This window comes from Labrus mixtus, chromosome 4 (genome assembly GCF_963584025.1).
Source record: "Labrus mixtus chromosome 4, fLabMix1.1, whole genome shotgun sequence".
NCBI classification, from domain to species: domain Eukaryota; kingdom Metazoa; phylum Chordata; class Actinopteri; order Labriformes; family Labridae; genus Labrus; species Labrus mixtus.
The window spans coordinates 17,485,297-17,500,423 of NC_083615.1; the positions used below are offsets into that span (position 1 = coordinate 17,485,297).

General features: G+C 41.7%; 1 protein-coding gene across 1 annotated transcript; it reads right to left on the bottom strand.

Moving 5' to 3' along the window:
* Nucleotides 1–2,097: 2,097 nt before the first annotated feature.
* hyal6 (hyaluronoglucosaminidase 6) lies at nucleotides 2,098–13,498 on the bottom strand. Its single transcript, XM_061037087.1, has 4 exons — nucleotides 13,371–13,498; nucleotides 5,818–6,786; nucleotides 4,744–4,833; nucleotides 2,098–4,269 (listed from the first exon to the last, which is right to left on the bottom strand). The coding sequence occupies exons 2-4, from the start codon at nucleotides 6,751–6,753 to the stop codon at nucleotides 3,787–3,789; spliced, it is 1,509 nt and encodes a 502-aa protein (XP_060893070.1). The 5' UTR covers nucleotides 6,754–6,786; nucleotides 13,371–13,498; the 3' UTR covers nucleotides 2,098–3,786.
* Between the last annotated feature and the right edge of the window lie 1,629 nt (nucleotides 13,499–15,127).

Sequence of the window (15,127 nt, forward strand, 5' to 3'; positions counted from 1 at the left end):
CCAGTGGGGTCAAGAAGTTTTTAAAAAATCACTTTTAAAACGTGTTTGTTTAGTTTCATTTCTTTGTTCTGTCATATTTTTCTGTACTGTCTGAGGTCCAAACTGCACAATTTTTCACAAAGAAAATCTCATTAGTTGATAAATATTCAAAATTGGGGTCGCGGTTTCTTTTTAAGGAGTTGGTGGTGGGTGCTGAGACTATGCCAGTGGAGAACCACTGATTTTGGAGAAAACTGTTTTTGGTCGAGGCTTTAAACATGTTTGACTCCGTTGTAAAGTTGTGAAATTATAACTCTATGGGGATTGACTCACTTTTGGAGCCAGCCTCAAGTGGCCATTTAAGGAACTGCACTTCCAAGTTGTCGCTTAACAAATACCTACCAAAAATATGAATATACATGAATCTGTCTTTTTCTGTTTTGAATATGTACCCTAAAATTAAATGTTTGACTTGTAAATAGTATAAGTTTTCAGATGTTCAGAGTTACATGAACACACAGGGAAAGTACACTACAAAGCCAGTTAATTTCTTTCTAATTTCAAGTCAAACATATCTTGTTACTCTTCTTTACCAGACAAGATGAGCTTAACGTATTTGGTTTGGTTCTAGAGGTGCAGTACATCTGTGTGTCCAAAAAGAACCTCTTTTAATCAATCAATCAAATTAATCCATCATGAGCCCTTAGCAACATTTAGCAAAGTTACAGTGGCAATAAAAAACTAAAGAGGCAGCAACCTCGTGCAGAACGGGACTCATGATGAACAGCTGTTTGCTGAGACTGCGCTGCAGGGATTGAAAAATGGGGGGATAGGGGGAGATGCAGGAAGAAGGAGAAGGATAGGCAGATAGCAGCAGGCTGTCCCCACCAGCAATCCAGAGGAACCTATGAGGTAAGAGAGCTCAGGAGATCCCAGAAAGATATATGGTTAGTCATTTACTAATATGAAGATTTACAGATACTGACATGCAGAAAGAAAGAGAGAGAGGAGCATCCTTGGTCAACCAACATAAACAACTTCACTTCATGAGAAAAAATAAACTTCAGCTTGGACATGTCAATCCATAATTTACAAAACAACCAAAAAGTAAATAACTCCAAAACATCATCCCTCTCATTTTAAGAGACAACGTCAAACTCACATTGAGTCTGCACATGAGCTGAACATCCAGAGCGAGTGCTGACACTAGACTTAAGCTGATTATGGTTATTAGTCAGAGTACAGGAGCTAAACAGAGTCTGTGGTTTGTAAAATTGCAGGTGTTGTGTTTCAGATTGAATTGTGCACCTCTGGAGTTTATTTCTATAACGAGGGGTATCGTATGAGCTGGAGGAAACGAGAGGGAAAGCTATGTTGATAAAGTCGCACTATTCTCTCTCTGATGTAACTTTCATTCACAACAATTTTTTCTCAGATGAAGATGAAGAAAAAACACTCCAACATGAAACTGAGAGGGCTGTGAATTGCAGATGCCGAGTCTGTTTATTTCCTGTGCTGTCAATCATCATAATCCGATAATAACTCCTGCAGAGCCGAGCTGCCAAAATTATTCAACCGACTCGGTTTCAGCTCAGAGCCTCAGTAGCTCGTCATGAACAGTTTTTATGCTTTCTTTTTTAAAATATTTGTTGGTCTTTTTGCCTGAATGAGATAGGACAGCTGAGTAGAGACAGGAATAATTGGGAGGAGAGAGAGTGGGGGACGACATGCAACAAAGGGCCAAGTTCAGATTCAAACCCATGCCATGGAGCAACCCATGTTGTTGCTCTTAGCTTAATGCTATAACATCAGCATATTTCTAACATTTAAGAGAGAAATCTTAATGCATTATTCTTGAGTTCTGCTTTAACTGTTATGCCCTGATAGAAGGATTTAAATATGTTGTATTTCCCCTGACTAATGAACTATTCCTTTAAAACGGTCACTTTTTAGTTATTCATCTCAAAAAAAGATGTCAAAGATAATCAAACCCTCCCAAAATCTACTTGCTTAGGTAATTACTACAAATATTTTTTTAAAATACATAAACAATAATAAGTTGTATTCCTTCAGCTCCTTTGCTTAAAGCACCATGTTTCTCTAACTCTAATATATGTCTCCAGTCTGTCTACAAACCCCCCAATGATGAGAAAAGTCCACCCTCTCCATCTTTTGCCTGCTCCACTTTTCAGAAAATGTGTGCTCAAACAGGCTGTTTGGAGATTTTCCCTTCATGACATCACAAAGGGCAGTAACCCCTCCCCCATGTGGGTGACACTCCCACAGCTAGGTGTTTGTTCTGCCCTCTGAGTCTGCCTTCTCACCGTAAACAATAGGACATGGAGCGAGAAAGCCCAAGACACCCAAGCCCTTCCAGAGAGGGGGCGTGGTCAGACACAGCTCATTTACATTTAAAGGTACAGACACAGAAACAGCCTGTTCTGAGCAGTGCTGAAATAGAGGGGTTTATAGGCATGAACAAATACAGGATCAGAGTGGATTTAGAACAAGAAACTTTACACACATGTTTTAGGGAGATCTGAGACTTATTTAAACTGGTTGAAGAGGAGGAGAATATGTGACCTTTAAATTTAAAGTGTAAACATTGATATGGAGGAGCTCTCTGATCCTGCAGCAGCTGCAGATTAGTTCTACAACTCTAAAGCTTCTGTTAAAGTGAAGTTAAGACTTTAATTTGGCTGACTTTAGCACTTTCTGTAATCCTCACATACTCAACAGACATGGATCATGAAGCTACAGAAACGTCTCCTCCCTCCTCACGTCCCCCCTGAGCTGTGTTTGTTCCTCCCTTTCTCCTGGGACTATTGTTAAACCGCCTACAGCAGCTCGCCGTGACTCATCTGGCTGACTTTCTCCATCACAACCCAACTGTCAGCAGGCTGATGAAGAGCCGTCTGTGAAGTCAGCCTCATTACAGTCATTATCCAACACGAGACAAATGAGTGTGACTGTAATATGACAGAACTGTCTCACTTGATTTACTTATTGTTTTAAAGGAGAATAATATTTATTTTGTGCTTTTGCCCAACAAAATAAACTCCAGATTGGATTCTCTAGGTAATAAATGAAATAAATATAATTGTAAATTTAAATGGGAGAAGCATCCAAATGCCACATTGTTGTAAAAAAATAAACATCACTGGCGCCTGCACCAAGAAGGTGCAGAAATCAGAAAGGGGCATACTTGTATTTGTCATGCATACAGGGATATGAATAACCAGGTTTCTCTGTGTGTATATAAACACCATTACCCTGATGATGAAAACCAGGATAAGGCTCAGAACCGGGACACTCAAGTCCACATAACACACTCAATAGGAAAGATTTTCAACTTTAACCGCACAAAAAGGACGCTGGGAGCTGCGTTTTTTCTTTGGGGCGCCGCCTGCTGATCCAAATGCTCTCTACTCTTTGATAACGATTTTAAAAAGATGCATGCGCTCAGAAAAAAAAACGTTAGGTGGACATGGGCCTTACAGGACTTATTCCCTGGTAGAGCAATTTTAAAAAAGCAAAATGGTGCAAATGTGATCTTTTATTGAAATTCCTAGAGACAAACATAAGGTGACCTATACACAAAAACATGACTGTATTTGTTGATGTTTGAATTCTAAAGTTTGAGTGTTTCCCGACACATTTCACAGCAGTTTTCTTGGAGCAGCACCTAGTGGACGTTTGAGGAACTGCAGAGCACAATGTCACACATTTAATTGTAGCTTCTCCTTCTAAAGATCTTTATTGTTATCTCAACAACAACTCTTCAGTCCCAAAATGAAGTCTTGGTGTCTACAGAATCAGACACTTTATAATCAGACAGAGTCCCAGGAACATGATGACACACAGACAGGAGAAATGGAGGGACAGGAGGAGCAGGATATCTCCCAGCAGGCTGTGCTCCCGTGGGTGAGGCAGAGGGATGGCGGGCTGAGGTGGAGGAGGAAGACGTGATGGAGTCTGAGGCATCTCGCAGTAAACCCCGGTCCAGCCCTGGTAGCACTGACAGGTGAACTTGTGCTTCATGTCCAGGATGTCGTGGTTGTTGAGGTGACCTCTGACTTGGAAGCGGGGGCCCCTGGGTGCCGGGTTATGGTGGATGTGGAAGAAGCGCGGGTTCAGGTGCAGGTAAGCGCCCGAGTCGAGGCTTTTGCGTACACACCTGCCATTCTTTTTGCAGAGTGCCTTGCTGCACAGCTTGGCGGCAGAGGTGACGTTGATGACGTAATGTCCCAGAGGACCGTCGATGTACTTCTTCACTGTCAGGCAATTTCTCTGAAAAGAGCAGAGGACAAAATCACAGTTATTACACTTTAAAAACAAAGGTTCCCAGTGTTTTCAATAAAGGGAGAACAAATAGGTCTAATATTCACTGATGCTGTGTAAAGTGTCAGTATTAACTGTTTCCATGCATACACATTCATACACCACGGACGAAGCAGCAGGAGTAACTTGGGGTTAAGTGTCTTGCCCAGGGACACATTGGATCATGTGGCTGCAGGATCTGGGGATTGAACCCTCGACCTTCTGGTTGAGAAACGACCGACTTTACTGAGCCACAGCCGCCCCAATCAAGAGGAAAAAAAATTCACGTCCAACATTCATTCATCCCTTATTCTATGCATGGTTTTCATATTGAATTGATATCATATTTGATTAATTCTTTATAATGTTAATTTTTGTAAGTCATTTTGATGTTATTATTTTTCCCAATTTCCATCTCACTCACCAGTAGTAACTGTACTGTACCTGTGTCCGTGCATACTCTGATGATCCCCACAGAACAACACCTGATGCTCCCAGTGCAGCGCTCTCCCCAATCGTGTGAATCAGGTCACTCTGAAATGCAATAACAGTCACTTTCAGACTAGCAAACACCTGATTTAAAATATAACCATTTACTTATTTAACCATTTATTTAGACATACAGGAATTCAAAATGATTCACATTTTCCCACCAACTGTTGACTGAGAAGAGTCTTTCTTTTCAAAGCATCTTTAAAGTATATACTCAGGAGACCGCCAATAGCCTAGCAGTTATGTTGCAGGCCCCAGGTACCGAGGCTTTAATCCTCGTCCTAGCAGCTGTGGGTTCAAATCTGACTTCACCCCTTTGCTGCATGTCACCGCCCACTCTATTCTCCCAACATTTCCTGCGTCTCTTCAGCTTTCCTACTCAAAAATAACTAACTAATGAAAGTACACACTCGAGTCAGTTGTTCTGGTGATGGCATAATGAGAACGTTTCAGAGACATTCACACAAACACAGCTACCAGGGACAGCCAGGCAACCATCATGACAGAGAGAACAACTTAAAGGTTAAATGTAGACTTTTAGAATTCAGCTATTTCAAGACACCATTTCTGTTTTTGAGTTTAGCTTGTCTTTTTCTCCAAAAAAAGTCTGCAACTTTTGACTGGCAGGTTCACTCTGTAAACATTTACCAAAATGGACTGGATGTCTTTCTCTTCTTCTGTTGTTTGTAAATCAGCTGAAAGGTTGAAATTACGGCCAACAACTCAACTAGAGTGAAACTAGAGGAGAGGTTTGAGGACAAGCAGTAAAGGTTTGGCCAATAACTTTATTCCTTTCCAATTCCCAAGCAATTATTTTTGTTATGGTGGTTGACTACAAGCTTATTCCAGATTTTTATTGACTGGAACAAATTGTCTGATTTAGAAGTTAATCAGGTTCCCATTTTTGTCTTGATTGTCGACTGTTCATAAGAAGTGGACATGGCTGCGATGACATCACATATTTATTGTAGACTCCCATTTTGAAGCCTTGAGTTTGGAGGCTTAATTTTTCTAACAACAACTTACCTCTGAGAGAACCACAAAGGTGTAAGCGTAGAACGGTCTGGAGTAGACAAACACAGGCAACGTGAAGTCTGTACGAGCGATGGACGCAATCCTCATAGCCTCCTTGACTCTGTAGTGGACGAACCTGACAGTGTTGGGGGAGGACTTGAGCTCGTAGTCCAGGTAGATTGACGGGTAGAGGGCCGTGCTCTCCTTCCAAAGCCACATCAGATGGTCGTTACGGACGTGCTCAATGTTGGGGCACTCACCGGTGTACCTTTGTGGGTGCTGCTTGTATCCATAGTTGTAACAGTCCGGGAACAGGTAAAAACCCCACAGCCCGTCTGGCCTGCGACCTTCAGCCAACGCCAAGGTCAGATTCATGAATGCAAGCCCAGCCCTCTCAAAACTCTCTTTGGCTTCGTTCTCCACCTTGCTCTCCGGCCAGTTCGGGTGAAGTTTCCGAATCTGTTCCTTGGATTTGTTGCGGTAGATGTCCTTAGAGCCCCAGTTTCTGACCCACTGAGGCCTCCAGTTTTCCCAGTCGATCACACCCAGGCCTCTGAAGTCCTTGTGGGGGATTAGCTTGTCAATGTCCGAGCGGGCCTTGCTCAGGTGTTTTGAGATGCTCTGGTTCTGCGGTAGTCCACCGTTGATAGGATCCCCAGAGTTGGAGAAGTATGGATAGTATCCCAAATGGCTGTGGTAGAATATGGTGACGTTTGGTCCACTTAGGGTTTCATTCAAGTTTGCTACGATGTCGAAAACGCTAAGGTCCAAGTCCACTTTGAATCGAAGGCGGCAGGACTCAGTGGGAGCGTTCCACACGACGACGAAAGGCCGGTTGGGGATCAGAGGTGCCCGTGCTGGCTTCATCTGGTCGCCCTGAACTTGGAGCTCCACTCCCACGCAAACCCACACAGCCAGAGCCAGGAGACGGAGCTCCATCACAGCCATGGCCCCCGATTCTTCATGGAGCAATTAGTGGTCCTGCACAGGCAGACAAGAGAATCAACATGTTTGAGAGAGAAAATAAACACGTTGTGAGGTTGAACGAGCAGAGATAATGTACGATGACACATGAGAGATGAGCGCTGAAGTGAACGCTCCAGATTCCACAACAAAACACAAAGCTCCCCTGTTCTCACAGGGAGCAGGACTTTGATGAAAGGGATTCCCAAAGTAAGAGATGCTTTGGACAGGGAAGACAGTCAGGGTAAACTTTACTCTCTAATAACTAATAACTAAGTGACTCTTCAGTCAGGAGGTCCTGCTGTGGACTTTCCTGCAGGACTGGCTTCATAGATTCTGATTCCATTCTTCAAAAAAATTAAAAATATCTAGATAATTTCAGGAGGACCGCACTGGATATTGTCCCAGCAAATATCAGGAGCTTTTCAGGAGTTTTCTGCAAGTGTGAAAGCACTATTATACCTAAAAGACAAATAATTCTGCTTTGTGAAAACAAATCAACTGCAGCTTTTCCTTACATCATTTAAACACAGATTTGTAAGTATCCGGTTTTTAAACATTCCTGTCATTGCTCTTTGCAAAGTGTTTTGGATATCTATTCTTCTGACACCTCCTGGCCACCGTAGTTCAGGCCTGCATGATTTGAGAGAAATATCTTCCGTGTCATCTCTCCAAAAATAAATGGAAAAATAGACTAAATATAGACGAATTGATCATAAAGGCTACATGTTTGTGACATTCAGGTAAAGTTTATGCGTATAGGAAACACTGGATGGAACATTACCTTTAGTTATATTTCTCATTCTGCAAACATTTGCACAATCATGATGACCCCCATTGATGATGAGGCCTTCCGCACAGCGCAGGTTCTGCATGTAGGGAAGGACGGGTCTGTAAGATTTGTATGAGTTTCAGAATTAAGCATTTCAAAGATTACAGCTACAACTATAAAGCTTAACAATCCTTTTTCATTCTGTTATATATTCAGGACAGTTTCAGCCTCTTTTGTTGCTCTGACTTTTTATTTTCTTCTCTGACATTCTTCCACAGCGTTCCCTCCAGCTCTTTATGCAAGAGCTCCCCAGATAATTGCCCTTGGCGCCCCCACTCACATGCAAGTAATTCATAATTCAGTTTTTCCAAAGTCAGGGGGAAAGATATTGTGACCCGGCTCTTGGGAAACATGGCCACTGAGGTTGCCTCCAAGGAAGCCACGGAAAATCTCCCATCATTCTCTTTGTGGGATTGTAAGTACAGTAGAGCAGCGGAGCGGGAAAACCGCCGGTGGCTTGAGGAAGCGTCGGCCTGGAGATGATGTTCTCTGATGATTTTAATGGCATGAGAACTTTATGATCCCAGCAAATCTTGCATGTGGATCTAGAGTGGAGTCAGCTCTCGTCTGTAGAGAGTTTTAGGAGAAGATGGTGGAAGAAAGAGGACTAATAAACTGTCATAATGTAACCCCTAAAAACATCTTACAAGGTGGTAATTCATCAAAAAAAGTTTCCTGTTGTCCGGCTCAGCATATGAAAGCATTTCCCCAGGCTGTGTCTCTAACAAGTTTCTCCGAGCTAGATGGTTTTTCTACTGATCCAAGACAAACAAAGTGCGGTGAAGCCACTCAGGCTGTCCTCGAAACCACCGAATCTCTGAAAAACACCGCAGCATGAAACCACAAGAAAGACCCCCCAAAATCAGCATCTGAGTCCAAACTGACACAGGAGACTCAGTTTTGTCTCAGACAGACACAACAAAATGGTAAAAAGCTGCTGAACTCGGCTAATTGGATCCAGATGAGGAAAGGAGGTTCACTTGTGAGCTACGAGCACTGGATGGCAATGCCAGTCAGTCGGCCCACCGCTGTGGTCCAGACTCAAGTACCTCAACAACTATTCGCATGGGATGGACTGCATTAAAATGTATTTTGGACATTTATTGACCTTAGTGGAAGAATTGGAAACACTTTGGTGATCCAACATGTTCCTTTGGGTCAACTCTTTTAATTTGTTCAAATGACCAGTGTTGGGTAACGTTGCTTTTTAAAATAACTTGTAACTTTACAACATTACTGCCTTTAATAGTTACATTGATTTATTACATACTGACCAAAGTCAAATGTTGGAATACTTTTGTGTTACCAGAAATTAGAACTCCTTTGCCCCTAGTTTATCCATGTTGGTTATATTGACCAGACGGCACCAGGCCAATGCGTCTACCTCTGAACGCCCCTTGATATGTGTCTTAGAGAGTATTCATTCAGTAGAGTACTGGAGATGGAGAAAAACTTGAAGTTAAGCGTCTTTTAGCATGCTAATTTTTACCAGGATTATGACGATAGAATATGTTAACTGCAAAAGGTAACACTTTTAGCGTTGTTTTCACAAACATATTGGCATGGTCGTGTAAGCATCCTGTGAATTTGTTTTAGGCTATGATTATTTTACACTTTCAAAAAGCTAGCTTGATGAGTTAACCAGCTGGAAACTTAAAGCGTTTGTCATTAATGGTAGATTATCTTATTCATATATTATCTGGGAATGTTATCACTCGTGTTTGTTTGTTGTAAGTTCTCATTAGGCCTACATTGTAAATACTTTTATGTTGTGTAGAGACCATGCCAAACATTACACCTATTAAAGCCATGGTTGGTCATTTCCTCCACATACACTTTTTAAGATTTAGGTTGAACTTGTCTTTAGGTCCTGACAGAAATGAATAACTCATGTGCTCTGTAAAAGGAATGAAGAAAATTCGTCTTCTGTATCAGTTGTAAGCCTGTAAAAACTTCAACCAATGTCTACCATGAGGTACCAATCTGATGAACCAATCACACGCCTCCCTGTCTCCCTGCTCGCTCTCTACCGCTTGCGTGCACTAGCTCACACTCAAAGCACATCATGATGATGGAGTTTATACTGTGAATTTACTTTCCGCTGAATGAGACATGAGACGACATAGTTTCTACTACGGCTCTTGAGGGAGCACAGAGGGGGAGGGCGTGGATGTTATCAAGCTTGCCCTTAGCTGGATTTTATCTGTTGTGTTTTGGCAGAGCCGTGTGTGCAGTTTTGGTGATGCTATACTCGGGGGTCTTTGGTCTCAGTGAGTGTGTTTGAGTCATTACCAGCTCTCTGGAAAATATGAATCCAACCTTGAATTAGCAGTTAATTATCTAGTGTTAATGTCTAACAACCAGAGACAGAGGGACTGTCGCTCTGTAGCCACACCACATATCATGAAGTGTGTGTGCGTGTGTGTGTGTCTGTGTGTAGGTGTGTGTCTGTGGGTGGGTTTGAAAACCACAGAAAGTCTGAGTCAGACTGCTGATTTGACTCCCAACATGTACATTAGATGATGCATGTGTGGATTTACAAACGTGTCTACAACACAGCTGTGTGTGTGAGAGTGTGTGTTTTTGTGGGTAAGCGAGATGGCTGTGCATCAAGTCCTTAATTGACTAATTCTCCAGACCGCATGTCTTGACCCGATACTTAATGGACCCTGAATAAAGACATCTGAAACCAAGGACAGAATCTGAATCTGAAAAGGTCTGCGGATAATCCAACCTGATACAAACTGTGATGAAGAATGAAACAGAAAACATTTAAATGTTTTTCTGCACTTTTCAGTTTATTCACTGTATATGCCTCTGTATTCATACTAAACAGTATATATATCCCATATCAGAGCCATATGCTCTGCACCTGTTATTTTTAATTGTGGTCTTTTGATTATTTGCACCTCCTCCTTCTGGTCTATGAGAAAATAATTCCATTCAGTTGCGTACCTTTAAATGTCACATATTATGCAAAATCCACTCCACCATGTTCCTCTAACACTAATATGTGTATCTAGTCTGTCTACAAACCCCCCAATGGTCGAAAATGAAAAGTCCATCCTCTCCGTCTTTTGCCTGCTCCACTTTTCAGAAAATGTGTGCTCAAACAGGCCGTTTGGAGATTTTCCCTTCATGACATCACAAAGGGCAGTAACCCCTCCCCCAGGTGGGTGACACTCCCACAGCTAGGTGTTTGTTCTGCCCTCTGAGTCTGCCTTCTCACCGTAAACAATAGGACATGGAGCGAGAAAGCCCCAGACACCCAAGCACTTCCAGAGAGGGGGCGTGGTCAGACACAGCTAATTTACATTTAAAGGTACAGACACAGAAACAGCCTGTTCTGAGCAGGGCTGAAATAGAGGGGTTTATAGGCATGATCAAATACAGGATCAGAGTGGATTTAGAACAAGAAACTTCACACACATGTTTTGAGGAGCTCTGAGACTTATTTAAACTGGTTGAAGAGGAGGAGAATATGTCACCTTTATGCAGTTGAATTATTAAAAATTGACATGACTGTTTGGGTCCTATATCTGCAAAAAATATTCAATATAAAATAAGTAGCAAACAGGATTGGATTACTGTTTACTTACCATGAAATTTGACTTTTGTGCACTCACGAAGAAGTATTTTTCCATGTTCAAACTCCAATCCCATCATGCTCCGAGTTAAGACAGAAATATGTTTGCACATCCAGCAGAGCAACTCCTCTGTCTGCAAGATTTGTAGGAATTTGAGTTTGGATTTGTGTGATCCATAAAAAGAAACCGCTGTAAATATAAACAACCCTGTGACCTTATCTGTGGCACCACTGACAGGAAAAATGTGACTGTTCTGGTTCCACTACTAGCAAGGCGCTAGGAATAACTAAATCATCAGGATTTTGTATATATTCAGTCCAATGCTTTCCCTTTGTGACTGTTAAACGTAGAGTATACTATTGTGTGACATACTTTCATTCAAAATCTCGAAGATACAAAGTTGAGTTGGCTCTGATTTGAGTCCTCGGCCTGCCTCAAACTAATTGCTTGTTGAAATGTCAAAACGTCAAACAGTCACACACACACACACACACACACAGACTCTATCTGGTTCATTTCCAGGATTCAGTAGAGTCTTGATTATGTTCACGTGTGGTTTCTCAGGCTGCGGTCTCTCTGCTGCAGTTTCCAGATGTGATTTTATGGTTTTATTAACACCAGTGCTCAGACACTTTTCACTGCTGCAACGTTGTGAAGCTGCTTTTTACATTTTACTTTCACATTTCAGAGCCGGAGTAGAGAATTTTCTTCAGGGGCTTTTTCTTTGTTTAAATGTTAAAATTCCCTTTACACACTGTCGACAATATGGATCCAAAGAGGACACATCCTAACAGCAATCAAGTCTCAGTTTGTCTTAAAGTGGTTTATATGTTTTTCTAAACAGGATATTTTCAAAATTGAGCTCACTGGTGATTATTTCTCCAATGCAGCCAACCCAGAAATGCTGTATTTTATATTCTACTTAACAAAAAAGGACTTTTTAAGCATGAAAATATGCTTAAAGCATAGAATTTATCAGTTTCCAACATGCAAAATGGCTATTTTCAGGATAATTTATGTAATATTTGTGAATGATACATGTATGAATATGTACGTTGCAGCAAGTACATCTCTAGATATAGGGTAATTAACAATATGTATTCATAGGACCAATATGTAACTCTGACACCTAGTGTTTAAAATGGGTACTGCAGTCTAAATTCTAAACATTGTAGAGAGCTGTCTCCCCCGCCCAATCCTCTCTAGAGTCGATGCTCATGCAGGATGCTATGTGCTGGACACTGAAGCTTCAGTGTTTATCCAGCTCTGCATCGGTCTGTAAACCTTTCTGCGTTCTAACCTCTCTCCATTTTTCAAAAGCATCTCCAATATTGATCCTAGTTTGAGCACGTTTCTGCTCGTGGAGCTTATTAGAAACATGCAGAGGCTTTTTAGGTCGAGTACAATCACTTCTATCTGAACCAGTTCTCTTGCCCGCTTCCATCGCTGCAACACCTGTTGGTTTGACCTGATAACTGCTCTCATATCTAGCAAACCGAGGGGCATCCAAAACAGTCGTGTGGGGGTGACTTAAAACCGCCTACCTTCTCTGGTCCAAACAAATCCAGAGCATTCAGGACCAGAATCTAAAGTTAGAAGGAGGACATACTGGCTGCTGCATTGTTGTCAGAGAAGCCAGCACTTCAACATAGCATGTTTCCTTAATGTCTGATCATAGAGTAAGGTCATTTTATCATTTCATTCAGTTCTACATATTGCTACTTTAATGTGAAAATATTTGTATTGTAGCAACCAAACCATCCAGGTATCATTTTAGAACTAAAACAGTATCGCTATATGATGAAAGCAAGACAGAAGGTTCAAAGCTTTCTTGCCTCGACTAACGGCCAACCAAAAAAAAAAAAAAAACTTTCGATGCTTTCTCGTTGCCAATTCCATTAACAGTGTTTATGCAGCCTCGCAATAAATTTGAAGATATAAACACTTGTATGCTTTAACTCAAGTTAGCGGTATATGGGTCATTGTTTAATTTGTACGACTTCAAGAGCCAATTAAGAAGAATTAGTCACACTCAAAGATCACCAATGGAGGCAGACTTTCATGACAGTCCTCCACTAAAAGATCATAGCTATAGAAATCATATTATCTCACCATCATAACTGCTTTATTTTTAATATTTGGAAAAGAAGACATAGAAAAACGTAATTAAAAATATGACGTACCTTCTCGCCCCTTCTCTTGGTGCTGAGGATCACGGTCCTCCTGTTGGTTAATTCCTCTCTTCTCTTGTGTGTTTTAAACTTCAGATATGAAAGTTGTCCATCCGACGTTCGGCTGAATTGTCCCTCTGTGTCTCTGACCCCCCCTTCTCTCAGGTCCCTGGATGCTCCCGGGGGCACTGATGCCCCTCTATTGTTGGTTTGGCCCCTCCTCATCAGTGCCCAAACAGGCAGTTCTTAATCAGTGGACCAAACAGCAGAGGAGAGAATATTCTAGACTATAAAGACCAATTGTTAGCGAAGGATACCTGAGACATTTTCCATCCACAGCAATAAAAAAACCTAGGTTTGAACTCTTTATTGTGGCAAAACTCATCAGTGACATCACAAACTCAAAGACATTATGTTCAGTTGCGTCTGCATTTTATCCTTCGAGTTTTCGACTTTTGGTCTGTTTCAAACTGATGGATCATTGTATTGTCAACATGCCAAACTAGTCCCTTTAAAGCTAGCATGGGTCGTCAAACGCCATCACTCAAACTTGAGGATATCTTAAATTTCGTTAATAGGCTGCAGGGTTATTTCTGCAGAGAACAATTGAACAAGATGAACAGCCTGTGCGGAGCAATATTTACACTGATGATGCTAATTAAGTGTTGCAGATCAAATATCAACCATTTTCACCATCTTAGTTTAGCTTGTTAGCATGCTAACCTTGCTACTCTGCACACAATTTACAGCAGAGATTGATGGCTGTGTCAACGACCCTGTGGAAGGTGTTGTCTCCACATGTAGTTTTTGTATCACTCCAGCTGAGAAAACATTTTTACACCAACTCTCGATACAGCTTGACCTCGGCATCAGCACATCAGAAATGTACAGAATCATCAGTCTACTGCTGCCCCAACAGGGCGGACTCTAAACCAAAGTTTACTTTAATACCACACTTCCTTAAAGCTGTAAAGCAATATCAGCTCAACCCAGCTGTGGAGTGGCTAACACAAACTGTAGATACAATCAAGGTACATTCCTTCAACCCGTGACCTCGCCGGAGGGAACAACTGAGCAGAAACTGCAGATGTAGATTAAATCCCTCTGAACTTTTTAGCTTGCTTTGTGCCTTTTTTCGGCTCCAATGAAACTGGTGCAACATGCAGAAAACTCTAGACCTATACATTTTCAGTGGGAGGCCAATAAAAATGTACTCAAGTTTATTAGGATGGCAAGCAACTTGGGACTGATCAGCTGCATTTAAAGGGAAGTGTTTTTAAAGGTTGATCAATTCTGACTATACAGTATATACCCATACCTGGATGGGAATGTCTACTCAGAATTGCAGGAATTCAGGCTGAGCTGAAGAAACAGTGAATGCTGCAGGAAATAGTCTGAAACATTCACAGCATCCGGGAGTGGTCGTGTTGATGATATCATCCATGCTAGGCAGAGTTTTGAATCTTAATACTTTAATGATTACCTAAAGCCAGGCGTACACTGTACGATTTCAGCCCGAGTAAGACCAGATATTTGAGTTGTATGACTAATTTAGGTCGATCGTCCGTCATCCGTCGTGCAGTACTCTGAGGCTCGATGGCAGATCAGCTGCTCCCGACAGGTCTGATGATTTTCTGGCACGGTTGATATTTTGGTTGTACGACTTCACACACTCACACAGTGAGAGCAGAGCCACAGGACGATATGCTGACTTCATTTCCCCTGATTGTATCTGCGCAAAAAGTGTCAGACAGTGTCCAAAAATGCCA